This window comes from Alexandromys fortis, unplaced genomic scaffold, assembly GCF_014885135.2.
Source record: "Alexandromys fortis isolate MF-2015 unplaced genomic scaffold, M_Fortis_MF-2015_v1.1 scaffold_3, whole genome shotgun sequence".
NCBI lineage: Eukaryota > Metazoa > Chordata > Mammalia > Rodentia > Cricetidae > Alexandromys > Alexandromys fortis.
In genome coordinates, this window is record NW_026067909.1 from 1,785,766 (window position 1) to 1,805,148 (window position 19,383).

Sequence of the window (19,383 nt, forward strand, 5' to 3'; positions counted from 1 at the left end):
AAGGGCCAACAGGTTTCAGTGGAGAGTTCTGAAGGAAGAATCCTCACAGGGAAGAAGCTAAGATTTTATCTGACCAGTTCCCATGGCACCGAGAGTCTTACCGAACTCCGGCAAAGGATTCCAGAACCAGGTAGGTGGGCAGCAGATGTGTGACTGAAGGCAGTTCTCCAAAACCCAGGACACATGTGTTCATTCATTTAATAACAAAACCAAGCCACACATGGTGGCACACACTGAAAAACCCAGTACTAAAGAAGCTGAGGCAAGAGGATCGCTCAAGGACAGCCTGGTACACACAGCCAAACCTGATTTTAAAAAACAGCAAGCCAACCAGCCTACCCACCCAATGTCCCTAAGGCACAGCGAGGAATTATCCATGGGGTGAAGTACTATAGGGAAGGACAGAATAGTTTGACAGGCTCTCTGGAAATCTATGCTAAACAGACAGGGGTGAGAAGGCAAAGCTCTGTGTGCTGTGTAGCCGCTATATGAGACCTGAACTCTGGGAATAGCTGAAGATAGAAGACCTGTCTTGGGAACCAGGCACAAATCACCAGCAAAATGGGCGCTACCTATCCAGACCGCTGAACGTGTGGCTAGGACATTCAGTTCACACCTGCAACAGTTGTGACTTCCTTAGACCTTGGGCAAACAGGATCACAAACTTTGAAACACAACTGCTCCTGGTTCTGCAAAACCATGCACATGCGGATGGAGATGCAACTGAACTTTCGGTTATAAAGCAGCCCCGGTGACAGACACGGGGACGCGTGAGAGTGTGGTAAACGACAGCCAGGACAGAGGACATGATTGATGGCTGGCCCAGGTTGGTTCCAGTGGGTCTCAGGAGCACCTCACCCCTGTTCTTGGTTCTCACTTGTCATCTGTAGCGGAAGAGTTCTGGGTGGCATCTTACAGGATGCTAACCTCACCAAGACAACTCACTGAGGCTTTCTGGCAACCAGCCTCCATGAAGCCCCTTTCTGCTAGAAGTTCAAGTCAGTTTCTACAATCAGGTGAGTTCAGACTGTGGACTGTTCTGTGAAGTCCCAAACCTTCAATTTCTGTCACAACAATGCCACCCAAGTCTATAAAAGGCCAATATTTGAGAGTCTCTTCAGACTAAAGAGACACGACACCCAAAGGCAATGTACAACCCCGGATGGCTACACACCAATGGACATGATAAAAACAAGGTAGCGACAAACAGACCCATGTGGGAGACACGACTGTGTAATCTGCATCAGATGGTATCTTAGGGGACGATTACGCTGTTGTGGTTATGTAGGAAACTATCCTAACAGGAGACACATGCCACGGGGTGGTGACAGGAAACCACTGCTATCTACAAGCTTGTTTCAGATGCTTCTGGAAGCAATTCACACAGCAAACACACACACACACACACACACACACACACACACACACACACACCCTTATACCTCATAAAAGGCAATCAAATGTTCCGTTAGGAAATGCAGCTGAAAAAAGTATAGACATTCATGACACTAGCCTGTCAATCTTTCTGTAGGGCTTAAAACGTGTTGTCAGATACCAAAAGCAGAAATTTAATATTCTTAATGTTTACTTTTAAAAGTCAGTTAAATGCAGAGCTCCATGAAATAAACTGTAGCAGAAGCCAAGGGACACGGTTGGGTTGGGTAGGGGGTGGGATTCTTGCATACTCTGCACAGTGCTCAAGGACTGTCTCAAGTAAAGTGGCTTTGATGTCCCCATCCCATGTGGCTTGAGCTACATCTATTTAAAGGACAAGCAATTCCATATGGGTGGCTGCAGGGGAAAGAGCATGGGGGCGCGTGTGCTTGCCGGGGAGCTGGTAGGGCAGCTATTGCATGTGCGCCCTGTGACAGGCTCGATGGGGAATGCACCTACCACACCAGGCACCGAGGCTAGCCCTGAACACACTCCCAAGAACCCCTAGACAAGGTGAATCCTGAAGCACTGATTCTGGGCTGACACAGCTGCAGGCTCGGGGTTCTTTGCTACTAATTAGGAAATGACAGTGCTTAATCAATGCTTCAGAGTTTTATCCCCAGGTTTCCATTAGATTTTAATTATGTTTATTTTTCCTTTCATGAATAAAACACTTCCAGACATTTTCAAAGATACCGAAGACTTGAAAACATCAAGAGGGGCAAGAGTGGGCTCCTTGGAACTATCTTGGAATTCATTGTTGTAAATATCTTAATGGAAAACAGATAAAAGTCTAGAAACTTCAGGAAGTTAAAAAAGCTGGTCCTGATATGTGGTGTCTTTCATATGCAAAATAGCCCTAGGTATATGGAAGCAAGGCACCTCACAGCCTACAGCCCTCCCTTACTGTCTGCCCAACCCCCACACAAGACAGAGCCTATGAAAAGGCAAAAGGACTTGCCAAGGATGTGGTGTGGCCAGTGCCTGAAAAGGTCAGGCAGGAAGGGAATCTCGAGTGTTGGTCGGGCCAAGCTATCTCAAGTGAGTAGGACGGAGAGGATCTGCGTGAGGGGCTGCGTGTCTTTCATGAAAACCCGCCAGCCGCGCTGGCTCTTACCTTCACAAATTCTGTCCAATCGCTGTCGCTTGACTCTGTGCTTATCCACAAGGGCCATTCTTTATCGAACTTTGCAACTCTCTGATTCAAAAGGCAAAGCAGTCCGCTAAGAACTTAGGGGAACTCGCAGGAGTCTGCGTGCATTGCGCCACTATGAACCCTGAAACAAGGAGAAAAGAATCCTTAACTCTCTGGAGACCTCCAGGACACAAGGTCATTCATGACTTCCTGCCACTCTCTAAGAGGGGACCTGCTGCTCTGACGTGCGGGGCTGGCTCTCCTCCCGGAACACGGGAGGGGGCTGCTTCCCGAGCCTACACAAACTCCTGCTTTCTACCTTGGGTCCGTCAGAAAGCAAGCGGGCAGAGAGGGCCTTTGCCACACGCGTTGCTGAAAACAGCAAATGGCAGTGCACGGGCTTCTTAGCCACGGACACCAATTACAAAACAACCTCAGTTGTTATTTCAACTCCAAGGCCAGAGACCAAGAGAAAGCTGGCTGGATCTGCCATTCATTTCTTTGAGCCACAGAAGCGCTACTCCACCACGGAAACAGCCTCACAGACAGCTCTGGAACACTAGGCTGCGGGTACTACCATGGCATGGGGTGCCCGTGCACCGCTGCGACTACCATCCCAGGCGCGCCCTCTGGCCTCCACTAGGCAGTTTGTAAGAGTGCTTCCTTTCCATGATGGACCCGCAGGGGCCAGACACCAAAACCACAATGTAGTGCACGGCACAACAACACAACACAACACAAGCTCCCTGCCACACTGTGTAAAATTGAGCTTGCCCATGCCATCTTCTAGAACCTTCCTTTAACTCAGAGGGGGCTGCAGATGGCTGACTTTGCATTGACTCTCGCATTCCTGGACTCTGGTTGAGCCTTTCTGGGCATTCCCCGATGACTCGGGATCCAGGAGAGAAGGGCCTGAACTGCATGAACTGCATTTGCCCTGATCCAAAGGTCCCTCTCTTTAAGTTCATAAATTTCAAGTCAGGCACTACAGAGTCTCTCCTTCAGAGGTCGGTCAGTCACTGCGAGAACAGAAGGGACCCATTTACTGTTCTCCCACTCTTCTCTGTGAAACTTCAAAACCAGCGTTGCTTTAAATCCAACAACAAAACGCGTGAGAGAGAGAGGGGGGGGTGAGGGAGGGAGGAAGGGAGGGAGGGGGGTGAGGGAGGAAGTATTAGCTATCAGGAGAATTATGCAGAGAAAGGAGGACAGAAAAGGAAAGGCTCAAGGGTTAAAAGTGAGCTCTCTGGTGCTATGCAGGCATCGATTATACTGAATGCTAAGAGTTACTTCATCAAAGGTCCAGGGCTGGTCTGACTAGTGAAAAGGTAGGCAAGATCTTGGTAATTAATGGCTAATTTCCCAGCAATGTGGCTGGTAAGGCAGCCTAAAGATTTATAGCAATAATTACGTGAGTTTGAGGGAGAGGGGGAGATAGGAAAAAGCAGTTTCTAACTATATAAATAATGACCACAGTATCCAAGAGACATCCGACCCAAGCTGCCTGAACGAGCCGGTCCCCACATGGACAGCTTAGAGAACTCTTGGTGTCATTGTTGCTGGGCTCGTTCATAAAGGTAGCCATGTGTGTGCAAGCCCCCGAACTCAGGGAAAAGAGAGATGGCACAGAAGGACCAGGACCTATGAACGCCAGCCACAAATGCATACAGGAAACGTGACCCAGGCCCACGCTCACATCGGAGAGCCTGGGCTCGTCCTTCTACTTTACTGAGGCTGAGGCTCTGTCCACACTACAGTGTGGCAGCTCCTGGGAAAAACACAAGCCTCATTATCTACCTCACCCAAAGGCCGAGTTAATATTAGTGAAGTGCTATGAAGATGAAAAAACGCCAGTGTTCTCATCGGCCACAAGATGGGCTGTGCACCCTCCTCCTCCAGTGAGGCATAATCATTCTTTTTGCTTTCCTTTGAATTTTAATTTGTATAATTAGATGGCTTCTTGAAAAATTGATAAGCTGAATCTTATTCGTGCAATCAGAGATCAGCCAACAGATTACACAAACGTCTGTATCTTCTACTTGGACTGGTTCCCGTGCCTGGCTTTTCTGGGGCTCTTCTGTGTGGTCCAGTGCAGACTGACTGAGTGGGGGTACCCACCCACCACATCAGCAGAGAAGAGACTTGTGGGTCAGCTAGTTCAAGTGTTGCCCAGACTGGGGGTGGTGACAACAGACAGCTGCCACCCCTCCCACAACACTGCCTTTAAAAAAAAGTATGAAATAGACATTTTTTCCTCTTTTCCCTTCTAAGAAGCAAGCTATTTATGAAGACTAACACAGCCACTGTGCAAACATTAGACACAAAACATGCCCTATAATGGAGCTAGGCACGGTGGCCTCGGGCTTGTATCATACCAGTAATGCCCACACTGCACCAGCTATACTGGCTCTGGGCTCCCAGGCATCCATCACAGATAGCCCTCTTGGGTTTGCGATGAAAACCAAGTCTGTCCTTTATTTTATGTCAGTCCTCATTCCCAAGTCATAATAATCTTCCAGCCAGAGGAATTTGTCACAGTCATCTACTGATATCATCGGTCAAGATGTTCAAGAATACCAAAGTACACATAAGGAATAAAAAGAAGCGGAAATGCTGTGGGTCTATTCTTTCTTTGTTGAAATCACAACTTGAATCACAGCAGGAGGAAAGCCGGAGGCGGACTGGCGGACTGGCGGACTGGGGTTCTAGTACTCCGCTACAGAGCGACCAGGTGAGGGCAGTCCTGGAGACTTGGGCTCCTTGCCTGGGCAGCAGAAAGGGCATTCCTTGTATACCACCAAGTCTAAGACAGACAGGGAAAATCTAAGGACTTACCTCACCAGCCCTGGGCTTGCTTTTGACAGTTTTTACAAAGTTCCAATAGTACACCTGGCCTAAGTCAGAGAGCAAATGCCAGTAAAGTTCAAAGTCAAGCTGGGCAGTGGTGGTGCACACCTTTAATCCCAGCACTCAGAAGGCAGAGGCAGATGGACCTCTGTGAGTTCAAGGCCAGCCTGGTCTGCAGCGTTAACTCCTGGACAGCTAATGTTGTTGTACATAGAAACCTTGCTGCATGCGGTGTGTGTGTGTGTGTGTGTGTGTGTGTGTGTGTGTGGTCTTTTCATGAAGGAGGCGGCAGCATGAAGCAATACCTCACAGGAGGAAACCAAAGGAACACCAGGCCAAATCCCAACCCAGTAACCTCAAAGTTCTATTTGATCAAAGTGAAATTTAACTTACAGCAGTCTTCCCAAACTAAGGTGTTTCCCACAGCTTCAGTTACCCTTGATCTATAGAGCCCTAAAAATTTACTAAACTCAAAATCACTACATTTCAAATTATACATGATACTACTGAGCAGCAAGGTAAATCCTATGCCAACCTGCAGCATCTGGCTCGGGCCGAAAACATCCTGTTGTCAAGTGTATCCATACTGTGTATGACATGTGTCATCTGACCATTAGTTACTCAGCAACTAGTTTTTTGTTGTTTTCGTAAGAGACTATTTATTGTGTGCACAGTGCTCTGTCTGCATGTTTGCCTGCAGGCCAGAAGAGGGCACCAAAATCTCATTACAGATGGCTGTGAGCGACCATGTGGTTGCTGGGAATTGAACTCTGGATCTCTGAAGAGCTGCCAGTGCTCTTAACCTCTGAGCCATCATCTCTCCAGACCTCAGTAACTAGTTTTTGATATCCAGTTGATTACAGTGCTAAAACCCATGTGTTTTCAGTAACAATTTTACTTAATGGCCAAAGAACAAGAATCACAAAAGCTGGCAATTTGGTTACATTAAAGAAAAGAAAAAAAAATGCCTTCTGGCAGAAGGTGAATGTTGGTGCTTATCACAGGTGCATATGTGTAAAAAGGAAAAACACATTTTCTATAATAAGACCTGGTACTCTCTACTCCTCAGGCATCTGCTGACCCAGAGACACACAGCCCCGGAGGAAGTGAGTGATAAGCAAAGCAAGCCAAAGAGACGTTTAGGTAAGAAAGCTTGCATGGGACACCGTTTCATGGCGGTGCCAAAATGAAAGACCCAACACATTTTAAAACTATCCACTCTGAAACTAAACTATAAAAAGAAAACCATCCAGGATTAACGGCAAAAGAAACCACTTGTTCTTCAAAGTCTCGGTTTGGGCAGGTCAGCATTTTTCACCAATGGCCACCAATGGCTACCTCTTGGCCAAACCAAGCCATCAGGCAGTTGCACCACAAGAGCTCCAGGGACTCTGTGTCTTCAGTCTACTTCATACGCTACAGAGACTGGAGGGAGCAAGCTGGCTGCAGCGCAAGTGTGCATCATCTTCAACATCGTCTCTCGGAGCTTCCGGAACCCATTTAACACCACAGACGGCATCCCTCCTTTATGGGGATCTACTCACACAACAGTTTAAAGGATCAGTATCACTGCAGTTAAGTGGACACACCTCCTTGTTAATCACAAACCAGGTGCAGACCTAAAAGCTCAGTGCTGAGGAGATCTGACGCAGGTGGAATAATGGTCCACACACCCAGGAAACAGCATCGGGGCGTGTGTTCATGCACCTTCAACAGCTGGGACCCTCCTTTACCAGACCTTCTTGCACACATAATCCAGGTGAGGCACAACAAGGACCTTGGAAAGAAGGAAAAGAAGGACCCTGCTGTTACGAGGCATGGGTGCAGGCTTAGGGCCTCTCAATGCCGAACAAGAAAACATCTGCAATGCTCCTTGTTTTATCCAGAAAAAGGATAAGCTAACTCTGCCCCTTGTTTTATCCAGCAAAGCCATTCCATAGGCTTCATTCAGAAGCCAAGCACAACCAAAGATGGCTAAACAAAAATTACTCAGTTTGCTAAGAAATTACAAATCAATTTCTAAAATGATTCCCATGGACAGAATGTTTACGTGCTTCCTAAATCCTTTCATGTTGGAAGTAGTTCCTCACTAGGTACCATTTTCTGAGCCTTCTGAGTGCCCCTAGCCTGGAGTGACTGCCAATGGTGAGAGAGGATTGCCACTCCCAGAGCACAGAGTAGATTCATTCTGCAAATGTCCCCCCTTCCTTTCTCTCCCTGGTGTAGGTGAGGGGTGAGAAGAGAAAGCCTCCCTCTCCCAGGGCCGTCCATTGAGGCCCTGGAGGTAACTAACCTACAAGGGCCCTTCATGAGACACACACACAATTCACACGGAGTCCTAGGGACAGGCCAGTACAGTAAGAACAGAGCAGTTTCCTTTTCTCCAGACAGCCCAATGTTGGGTGACCGGGTCCATCGCTAGTCATATAATCCCAACAGGTCAGAGACCCATCTCCACCCTGCAAAGCAAAAGTGCCTGCAATGCACACACAGGCAGCTGTGGTTCAGCCACAGCCTCTTTCCAATCTGAGCAGTTCCAGCATGTACAAGAATTGGGGGTTTAGGAAGGTAACTCGTTACTTTTATTGCCTTTTACTTACCTGTTCTCTGGCTGACTGTGACAGTTACATACCAGAAAAATAAAGACAAAAATCTCATACCATGCGGTCATATGGACACCATAAGACTAATCCAGGTGTAAAAATAAAATATACTGTCCATAATTTAGTGGCCAGATTCTGCCACTGTCAGAGTTTCACAGAATCTGGAGGGCACTCAGCGACACAAGGCTGGCCTCTATTAACTTTTATGTGACCCTAGGTTTGAGCTGCAGCAAAAGCTAGGAGGAACAGAAGTTATATATAGTTTTTCACTGTGCCATGGAAAATCCACCAGGCCAAAGGCTTCCCCAGTCCAGGGAGAGGTGCTTTAACTTTAAAACCATGATTTCCCCAGGGAAGTAGCACGATCCCACTTTGTGCTGGGATTCTTGGTCCGTACGCATACATTTCCCAGGGTTAAATGCAAGCAAGCCTCAAGACTTCTGAATATTTCGCTTGCTAAAAGGGATACCCAAGGCACAAGGATTTAGGCAGAGAACATTTTTAATGTTCCTAATTGGTTGTTTTTATTTCGGTCATGTTGGGAATCTACTGTGGGTCTTCACATTCTACAGAAGCTCTCTAGAATTTTCACACGTTTAATTTAAAAGCCCTTGCCCTCCAAATATGCCTTGAAAATAAATATTTTAGCTAATAATAGAGACCGAACAGAGTAAGGGATAAAAAGCAAACCAGTGAACGTCCACTCAAATTAAGAGGCATAGAAATGGTGACTTGTGTGCTCCAGCGGCTTGGTCCGAGGAGTCTCTAGCGGGTCCCTCACCCGGGTGTAGGATACATGCTCCGTAGCTAAGGAGCCTGGCTAAGCAATGTAATGGGATCAGCAAGCTCACATTCTATGGGACAGAATAGCTCGTCTCGGGTGACATATTTAATGCAAGACACGGTGCAGAATGTTTTCATTTGAACAAGTAGAGGATGCAGATGTCAGCAGAGGGGTCACCTTACAGCTGCTGGAAGGAGATGGTGGGTCAGAACCCCAAAGATCACTGAAAGCAGAGTCCACAGCCCATGACAAAAATGCACACACACAATGAATGTATCTCCCAGGTCCAGCGCTGTGCACACATACAGGGTGGATGGCCAACAGCAGCCTGGACCCAGGAGGTGGATAACAGTGAGACCCAGCAGCCCACATATGTAGCTTTGAGAAAAGCATGGAGATTACAGGCTACACACATGAGGCTACTTACTAAATTACAACAAACTAGATAACAAAGTTATATATTAAAATATACTGTGAACACAAATCATTATAATCAAATAAACAAATACTTGGGCTTATTCTTAAATGTTGGACCATTTGTCTATGGAAATATTATTAGTCCTAATGTAACTTTGATTTGGCTCATCTGAATACTTATGAATTATATCTGTATTTAAATATATATGAAAGGCAATTTTATAAGGTTACAAATTACAACGGTAAAAATGTTTTTAAAAAAAAAAACTGCTCAACTTGGTAGTACATTGTCCCTTAAGGACCCCAGGGGCTTACTTCTTGATTTGTGAAGGCCAAAATACATGCACTAATACTTGCATCTTACTGTCTACACCTGCTTATCACGAAAGCAAAGGAAAAGAAGACATGCTCCCACCCCCACTCCTGCCCTGTGTCAACCTCTGTCTTGCTGGGAGCAAGAACAGCCTAGAGGAAACACAGTGCCCAGCAATGTAGCTCTTCAGCCAGCAGAGGGCACTGCTCACCCTGCCTGGCCACCCCAGGCTGCAAAGACTGGGTAGCTTTGCCTGGGTCTCATGTAGACTCCACGTCTTGGGAAGCAAGAGAAAGTGAAGGTACCTGGCCTCCATCCTACCCATGAATGAACGCTGAAGGGTGGGAATGTGACTAGAAAAGAAGAGAATGCTGTGCTAAGCCCTCCTCACCTGGAGCCAAGGTTCCCCTTTCACAGCTCAGGCTGACAAAAGGTGGGTCAATCACAAGGAACCATGAATGAGGTTCCGGACCCGGTGTGTGGGGTTTTGACCCAGAGGGACATGAGCTGCCCTCTGGGGTGATTTTTCATTATGCTTGCAATTCTCATCCAAAGATGTGTGACCCAGAGTGATGGTTGAGGGGACCCTGACAGTGGCAGGATCTATATAAGACAGGATAGTGGGGGGGGGGGGTGAGGCTGTGCAGTTCTGCTAAAGCCCAATAAGAGTTTTCAGACTGAAACTTGGGATTGGAGGAGGACGTGCACAAGTGAGCAATTGTTCCTTGACCCTAAAGTCCCTTTCCTGTAAGACTTCAGAGTCGATCCCCAGCCCCACCCCCCAGCAGATGCTAAGTAGTGGAAGGAACTTCCCATTTTAAAATATTTTATTAGTTTATTTTGGGTAGGAGCATATACCACTAGTATATGTGAAAGTCAAAGAACAACTTCTGGGAGTTGGGTTCTCTTGTTCCAACTATTTGGGTCCTGGGTTAAAAACTCCATATGTTAACTCTGGGGGCAAGTACCTTTAGATACGGGATGTGGGATGCCCTCTGTGTATGCGTTGCTTTTATTGGTTAATGAATAAAGCTGTTTTGGCCAGTGGTTTAGCAGAATAAAGCCAGGTGGGAAATCCAAACAAAGATATATATAGACAGAGAGTAGGCGGAGTCAGGGAGACACCATGTAGCAGCCAGAACTTTACTGGTGGGCCACAGCCTTGTGGTGAGACATGAATGAACAGAAATGAGTTAATTTAAGATGTAAGAGCTAGCTAGGAGTATGACTGAGTTATTGGCCAAACAGTGTTGTAATTAATATAGCCTCTGTGTGATTATTTGGGTCTGGGCAGCTGGGAAACGAACGAGCAGTCTCGGTTTCAGGTGCTAACTACCTCACTGGCCTAGATTTCCCATCTTACATAGGGAGGTATGAGGTTAGCAGAGCTTCCACCTGCCAGCCTAACTCACCAGCTTTTCCGGTCAGGAGCCCCCAGTGATGAAGGAAACGGGTTGTTTAACCTAGTGATGTTACAGGAGGGACAACATGTCTCAACCAACCCTGTATTCTCCATAGGACAACTACCTCCTCTGACCATTACCTCAAACACAGTTGCTGTGACAACGAGATGCCATTCAGATGACACAACAGAAATGCTTTAAAATGTGGGCAATGCCAAAGGGTCCCAAGGAGCCCCAATTTCATCCCCAGGCAACCTCCAAAGGAAGAAAACTCCCACCTCCTCTGCCATGGCTCTCCCATCAAAAGAGCTGCTGGTGACAAGAACCAACTGAGCCAGATGTAGTGGCACACACCTTTAATCCAGGCACTGGAGGCAAGGGTAGGTGGATCTCCAAATTCAAGGCCAGCCTGGCCTACAAAGTGAGTTCCAGTACAACCAGGGCTGTGTGAAGAAACCCTGACACAGAGAAACAAAAAGAACCAAGTGGCATGATTCCAACCATCAAGGAACAGTCTTCAAGGTCCAGAGTAGCTGGGGCGACAGTTCTGTGACAGTAGGGTCTTCAGGAAGGCAATGGCTCTCAGTGAACCTATTGAAGGCTTTTTCTCTATTCTCTCCCTTATCCCAAAGGGACAAAAAGGGAAAACCTTCATCTTTGCTCCCCAGCGCAGTCTGCCCAGTAGCTAGTGTCACTCCATGAAAGATGCCTACAGTGACCTTCCCAAGTTTCATCCAGGGTAGGTAGGGTCCACAGCCGTGTGTGATTCCCAGAGTCCAATGGCTGCCTGAAATCCCAAGTCTCTGCTTCAGAGGACAGGAAGGAGCAAAGAAATGGCCAGTGTGAGAACTGGGCTACAGGGCTGACATCCCAGGTGACCTGTAGGCAAGCATCTCAGAAGGTGGTACCCAGTGAGGGGATGGAAGGAAAGAGAGCGCTTCTTCTCTCATCCCTACCACCAGGCTCTGGAGTCAGCCTGGGGACGGGATCCGGTGGGGAACTCTGAAGGAAGAACAATCAAAGTGGAAGTAGACGCACAGTGTTAGTTTGGGGCAGCAGGGCACTGGTCAGAGGCTGCATCATGCCAGCAGAGGATCTGCTTCCTCTTAGGGGACCTTGCTGAGGCTCCAGGGACAAGAACTCATTCATTAATCCAGCTCTTGTTACACATTCTGCCAGACCAGAAGCCCATACACACAAAGACATAGGGAAAGACAAAACCTGTATCTTAGCTTGATGACCAAATCTTCCCCTGCCTGATGCAGACTCCAAATTTCCTGTAAGTTCCAAAGAAACAAAACAAACAAACCAACAGAAAGTAAGCGAGATCCTAGGCTGGGAAAATGGCTCAGAGGTTAAGAGCACTGGCTGTTTTAGAAAACCAGGGTTCCTAGCGCTTGTATGGTGACTTAGCATTTGTGACTCCAATTCCATAGTACCCAACGCGCTCTTCTGGGGCTTCCGCAGGCACCAGACATGCGTGCATGCATGTATGCATGCATGCATACATACATACACACACAGCATACACATATACATGTACACGCATATGAAATAATAAGTCTTTTTTTAATATAGAGATTCAAATTACTGGGCCATCGTAAGAGATCTGTATCATGGGATGGCGAATTTGCACAACGAAGCCCTGCATTTCAAATAATTTTACAAACCAACCTCTATTAAAAAAGAAAACCAAGACTCCTGATCCCAAGCCTGGCACTCGCATGCTTTTGCAGTCTCTGCTCTTAAGAATCATATTGGCAAATCGCTTCAGACATCAGATGAGAGACAACTGTGGTTTCAAGCATGGCCAGGCTCTTGTTGGCACTCTTGGGAGGTCACCAGCAATGTAACCGTCGGCGAGGAACCACGGTCAGTAAATACCCAGACCGCAGTAGCACGGAGGAGAACACCCTAGCCACAGGTGCCCAGTTAAGCTGGGCGGATTCTGACCCCCAGAAATAAAGATGGCAGCGGTTTGTGGTTTAAATCTCCACATTCTGAGGTAATTTGTCACACCACCATAGATTAAGTATAAGTAGCAGAACCCTTTATGCAGTCCATCAAATTTACTACGGTCACTGATGGAGTGCAGTTCAACCAGAGAGACAGAGTCGCGAATCCATTTGTAATGCCTGACACCAAGCTCCAAGCACCCACAGGCTGGAGAACACTGACCTACCAAAGGCTGTAAATCCCAGCTGCCTGTGCTGACACTGGGTCTGTGACACATCCACTCCATGAACTCCTGGGGTGAACTCCATCAGCGACACCCAGCGGCCCCAAGAGTGCAACATCTGCTGCTATTTTCACTTACCACGGACACTTAGAATAAGTTCTGGGGCTACCCTCCACATGCACTAGGGCACCCTGGGGTCTCCACACTGACTCATGCACACCCATAAATCTGGAGGACAGTAGAAAGATCTAGCAGAGCCTGGGCCCCACATTAAGAACGTATCTCGCTGGGTAAACAGACCCTCCAACTCCCTTGAACTACAGCTCTTAGCAAGTGTCAACTCCCAGAGTCAGAGCAGACACAGGGTAACATTCAAGGTAGCCTGCAAGCGTGCCGTCGTAAACATGACCGTTCTTGGGATGGGAAACCAGAGGTGTGAGGTCAGATGTGATGAAAGCCCTGCCCGAAACCCAGGATGAACAAAGAAGCAGGAAGGGCACTTTGTGGTCACATGCACAAGAGTACCCTGTGCCAAGTAACAATCTTGGGCTTCACCACCGCAGGTGAGTTCTTTCCTGACTTTTTAGAGGCGTGGCATTCCCGAATCCTTGTCCCTCTTACAAGTCACTAAATCCAACAGCTGGCTATCTTCAAATGGCCTGACTACCCAGTCTGTGCTTTCCCCTGACCCCACCTCTCCTCCCAGGACAGCTCTGCAGAGGCTTACTGGTGCAAAAGCCTGGAAGCAATCGACAGAGTGAGATCCAACCCCAGGGAACAGCTACTTCCCATGGAGCCCCACCCTGTGGCTTAGAACCACTCTGAGAACCACGCTCTCTAGAACCTGCTGGACTGGTTTGAAAAGGCTTGAGACAGAAAAGACAAAGGTGGCCAGGGGTACACAGACCTGACATGGGCAAGACCTCTCTCTGAGGGACAGGACTGTGGGAAACGGGGGAGCTCCCAGTGGTTGGACTGCTTTATACAGACAAACATTATTTGCACACGTGCAGAGACAGTCTGAATGGTTCTGGGTGCTGGGTTACACACGCGCAGTAGTAGGCCACAGGCACCGTGCTGACGATCCGCAACATCTGAGGCACCCACAGCACACGGAAGACCACCCAACACAATGATGGTCTGGGCCATCACCTCGCTAGCTGAGTTCCCCTCCAAAATTTCAGGTGCCCGCAAAGCACGGGCACCCCAACCCCCTACCCCAGAGATCCTAAGACTAGGCTACTGACTTTAAGTTGCTGAGATTTACTTAATGAGTCTCGTGGCTCATTTTACAGGAAGGCTAAAAACCAACTCTGTCTGTCTTCTAAGTTTTGACACCTGGCTAGACAGGTGCGAGCCAAACCAACTCCTGTGGGCTCAGAAACTCTAAGTTCCTGTAGAAACCACGTGACCTAGCCACGAGGGCCCCAAATCTCGGGTCACACCGCCCACACGTTGAGTTCAGGGAGGTTTGTCTCCTGGCCCTTATTATATTCTGTGTTTGCCATTCTGTAGCTTGCCCCACTGTGGGAAACACCAGAGTAGCAATGCTATAGAGGACATGGACCAGACGAGACCCAGTGGGGTTAAGAAGCAAAGCAGCTAACTCAGAAGGCAAGGCAATCAGAGGGAACTCAGGAAGGGTTAAATGAGTTTTAAGAACAAAATGGATGGAAAATGGCTTCAATACAATTTGATGAGGTCAGCGAGTATGGAGGCCTAATGACAGTTGTTAAGGAAAAACATCTGGCAGTGTCAAAAGGTCGGCAGGAAGTGAGTGGGGTTTACACGGCTCTGATTGGCTGGACTGATACTCCTGGAAAGAGACACACATGGCTTAACTTAGCCCTAGAGGGCCAACAAAGCCCCTTTCAATTGTCCTCTGACCAGCTCCGCCTCTGGGGTCCCCTGTTTGGGACCCTGACAGGCAACTGTCTTTGTTCACCCAAAGACAACCACTTGGACTACAAACGCTCCCAGGCTTTGGGGTGTGGCAACTGGAAGGTGTGCCCTCCCTGTTGGGACCGGGATCTCCAGCTTCATTTTGTCCTAGAACACAGTTGGGTCACCCCACTAGCACATGTTTCAATAAATCCATCCCCACAAAAACCAAAACAAGAGGTTCCTTTGGAATAACAGGAAGTCCTGGTACACCGCATGGCTTAAAATAGGGCTCACTGCATCTGCTGACAAAGCCGTAGTCTCAGAGCCAGCTCACCTCTCAGTGTTCTTGCAGGAACCCAGGCTATGCCCCCCCCCCTCCCCAGGGCTCAGGGGGCCTGGTCTTTGTTACAACCAACCTCTGGCCCTTTTTGTTTCCTGTTCACAAGCCCCAAAACAGTCTCAAGGGAAGTCAGGCCAGCCCCACAGCAGGGATCAGGCCTGGCACTTTCCATAAACCGTGATTCCCATTACAGACCTTCTGTTATCAGTGACTGACTGTTCTCTCTGGGGTCTTGCGGTTTTTACATAAGCCTGGCTGAGAAAGACATGGGTCTCAGCTGGGCAGTGGGGCTGCACACCTTTAATCCTAGCATTTGGGAGGCAGAGGCAGGTAGGTGGATCTCTGAGTTAAGAGGACAGCCTGGTCTATATAGTGAATTCCGGGACAATCAAGACTATAGACAGAAGCCCTGTCTCAGGGAGAAAAAAAATTAAATGAAAAGACACAGGTCTTTGTAGACAAACTAGCATGCAGTGGGCAAAGCTGGGTACATCTGAAAGGCTATGCAGGAAGGAGGAGGGAATGGCCTATATTCTTCCCAAAGGTTCTCACTTTAAGGAACGCAAGCACTAAGAAACACCCAATGAAATACAGAGATGCTTCCCCTGATGGTCTGAACACTTCACATACAATGACTGGTCCCTTGCAAGATGCTCCTGTGCGGTACTTTGTATGCTCTCCTGCCTGCGGCCCAACTGTCTAGTGCTCTCAAGGGGTCTTTCAATTCTGGAGGAGGGGCGGGGAGGAACAGGATCTCAGGTAGGCTAGGCGGCCCCCAAATTTAATCTGTTACCAAGCAAGACCTAACCTTGAAGTGAGCCTCCTGAGTCCTGTAATTGCAGGCATGCAATTTATGCAGTACTGGGTGCATGTAGGGCACTCTACCAACTGAGCTACAATGATAACCCTGCTGTCTTTTTTAGAGGATGGTGCTTCCTTTTCAACAATGGGACACCAAGACACAACATATACAGAGGATGGAGGATAGATGGTGTATGGATAGATGGAAGGGAGGATGGATAGAAGGAAGATGATAGAGTGCATGTAAAAGGCCAGACGCTGTCAGAAACTGAGAGACACTAGTGGGTTCTTCTGCTGGCGTATGCAGGAGGACAACTGCAGAAAGCTACACAACGGGTAACATTTAATGTCAGGCAAGAGGAAAACTGTTTCTAGCAGTGTAGAGAGGGAGAGCACAGGCTGTAGGATGTTAAGTCACAGCATTCAGAGGAAACTCGGACCTAAGAAGTGCCAGGATTTATTCTGATTCACATCTACCCCTCTGGACACATAGGAAGAAGCTGGGCCAGATGCCATCACACCCTTCCTTAGTGGGCAGTCCACAAACTCAGCTTTACATTCAACCTTGGCCTTGGGAGCAAACTCGTGGGGAGTTGGAGCACTCGGAGTAGTGGCTCACAGGCGCCTTCGCCAGTTTCTTTGCCTGAGCTTGCTGAGGGGACAGGAAAGAGTTGGTGTGTATTTGAGAGATCGTGCAGGATTTGGCTTTGCTGATCTGTTGGAACACCAAGACAAGAAGGAAGACAGACTCACCCTTCAGGACTTTACTTCACAATGCGGTGATGAGGTCAGGCAAGGTCCTGGGATCACCTCGCGCAGGGGAGCCAAGACTCCAGGCCTCTTCTCTGGAACTGAACTTGTGGGATAGGTGGATGGGGACCTGCCACCCGCGTCATTCTGAGCGAACCACAGAGACTGTGAACACATGTGGCTGTGCCGCGGGTCCACGCAAGCATTCCCCACAGCGTTAATTTAAGGCACAAGGCGCTATTTTTACCCTCCACAGAAACACTGCCGAGGAAATCCACACAGGAAGACAAAGGCTGCGCGCGCCTCTCACGCTACTCCACTTCACACTTCCACCCAACAACCAACTCGTCATGCCACGCTCCCGGCTCCCCGGTCCTTTGTCTCAGGAAAGACTCTCCTGAACAACTCACTCGGCACTGAAATCTAAGACAAGACAAGGTCAATGGGTGTTTTCAGTGAAAACACCAATTCTCGCCCTGTTTGCCAAGATAACCCCTCCACCCGCTGCCGCCGCCAAGTGTGTCTAACAATCTTGGTCCTAGAGGAAATGCCTGTGCCGAGGCTTCAGCGGGGGACATTCCAGAGCCTCCACTTTACCTCTGCCTACTGGAGACTTCCACGGAGAGATGCTGGATTACCACGTGACCAGGAGGAGCGGGCAAGAAGTGGCCGTAGAGTGGCACATTAGTTTTATGGAGTCACAAAACCCAAACTAACCCACTTTCTCACAGGAGACAGAAAACCTGCTCAAGCAAAGGGAAGAAGGGCATGAAGTGTGTGTGACTTCTGTGCATGATTTATGCTGTTCTGGAATCTTCTAGCTGGCCCAGGAGGTATGCCTGAGGGCACCTCACAGCCAGCCCCTATTAGACCCTGGCCTTGCAGTGCTGGCCTCTTACTGGATTCCTGCAGAGGCAAACAACCCTGGTATGGATCATTTTATTTGTGCTCAAAACATCCTTCCTGGAGCTGACCCAACTAGCAGAGCTAGCGCACTGTTCTCAGAGAAGGTCTTGGCTGTGTCTGGGAATGTCTTGAGTTATCTCAACAGTTCACTATAGCAAACATCTTTTTTTCTCTGCTGTTGTTAAAAAAAAAAAAAAAAAAAAAAAAAAAAAAAAAGCTTCTTTGGTGGCTGGGATGGAACTGCCCCCTCTGCTGGAGCAGCTGGCAACAAGGGCAGACTCAGGGCACTCCCTAGGGGCAGAGTGAGTGACTTTTTTCCCACCCCAGCTTATTCAGTCACCAGGCTACTCTCAACCCTAACAGCCTGAGGGCAACAGGTGTGGCAGTAGGAACATTCCAGAGCCCAGAGAGTCCTGAGCCCTTCAAATGTACTCATTAGTTCCTAGAAACTTTAAGAGTAGGTGTTGTTATCCTTTCCACAATGGTAGAACTTGCTCAGTAGCCTAGGGGTGGGAGTGGAGATAGAAACTCCCAAACCTAGGAGATCTGGCTGTCTCTAGGCTCCAGCCTTACAGGACCTAGACTCCCAGGCATTTCACTTCATTTATTTTAAATGTGAAGACAAAGGGCTTAACACCACTAGGGAGGCAAGAGCAAGTGAGCCTGCAACGGGACTCACAGGAAAGCGGTACAAAGGGGATAGCTGAAGCCTGCATTCTGTATCCTGAGTTCTAAAGAACCTGAACTTGGGGGTAGAGGTCACAAACACTCAAGACTCATGGTGTGTATTTGTTTAACCAAAGGAGGCCGTCCTTGTCTTCTAATAATTTACAATGTGAAACAGCTATAGTGAGGCGGGTCGAGACCTGCAGGGAAGGAGGAGTTTGTTACATGGAAGAGGTCCTTGGTCTGTCTGAATGCTTCCACAAACAAAACTGTCCATCCATGGGCCAGGGAGAGGGATCTGTTGGTGAAGCACCTCCCTTGCAAGCCAGGAGGACCTATAATACTTTGATTCTCAGAAGAGCCAGGTGTGGCTTGCACGCCCTTCCAATCCCAGGGTAACCTATGGATTTCAAGGTCAGCTAGCGGACCAGTACAGCCTGTTTGGTAAGTTTCAGGCCAATAAGAAACTTTATCTCAGGGGTGCGGGTAGGAGGTGGGGTGCCTAGGGGTGGTGCTTGAGGAACAAAACCTGAGAGGGTAAGTTATCCTCTTGGCTCAAAGCATATTCATGAACAAACATGAATGAACACACACACACACACACACACACACACACACACCACCACCACCACCAAAATAAAACCACCCATCTGTGAAACGGGGAGAGTGTCTCTGTACAACTGCTAGGAAGACCCTGGGGGCAAGGCACAGCTCTCCCTGTACAGTGGAGCTTCTAGGAAAGCGACCTAAGCGCTCTGGTGGGAGATGCCCATGATGCCAGGCAAGAGCTCACTGAGTACCCACATGATCCTGCTGGGCCCCTGGAAAGCTGGCTGAGCTCAGATGCCTTTATGGACCAGGCCTCTGCAGTGTATGCACAGTGCCCCCAGTAATGACCTAGGGAGCAGTACTCAGCACGGG

At 48.4% G+C, this 19,383-nt stretch overlaps 1 protein-coding gene across 7 annotated transcripts in view; it reads right to left on the reverse strand.

Moving 5' to 3' along the window:
• Window positions 1–19,383, reverse strand: part of Ctbp2 (C-terminal binding protein 2) — a 131,865-nt gene that overhangs the window by 33,432 nt on the left and 79,050 nt on the right. For 4 of the 7 annotated variants that reach the window (XM_050137913.1, XM_050137916.1, XM_050137914.1 and 1 more), the window contains one exon: window positions 2,552–2,711. The exons of the other annotated variants lie outside the window; for them this stretch is intronic. In XM_050137913.1, the coding sequence (XP_049993870.1) occupies window positions 2,552–2,609 (58 nt within the window). In that variant the 5' untranslated portion in view covers window positions 2,610–2,711. The remainder of the gene's footprint in view (window positions 1–2,551; window positions 2,712–19,383) is intronic. 7 annotated transcript variants of the gene reach the window in all.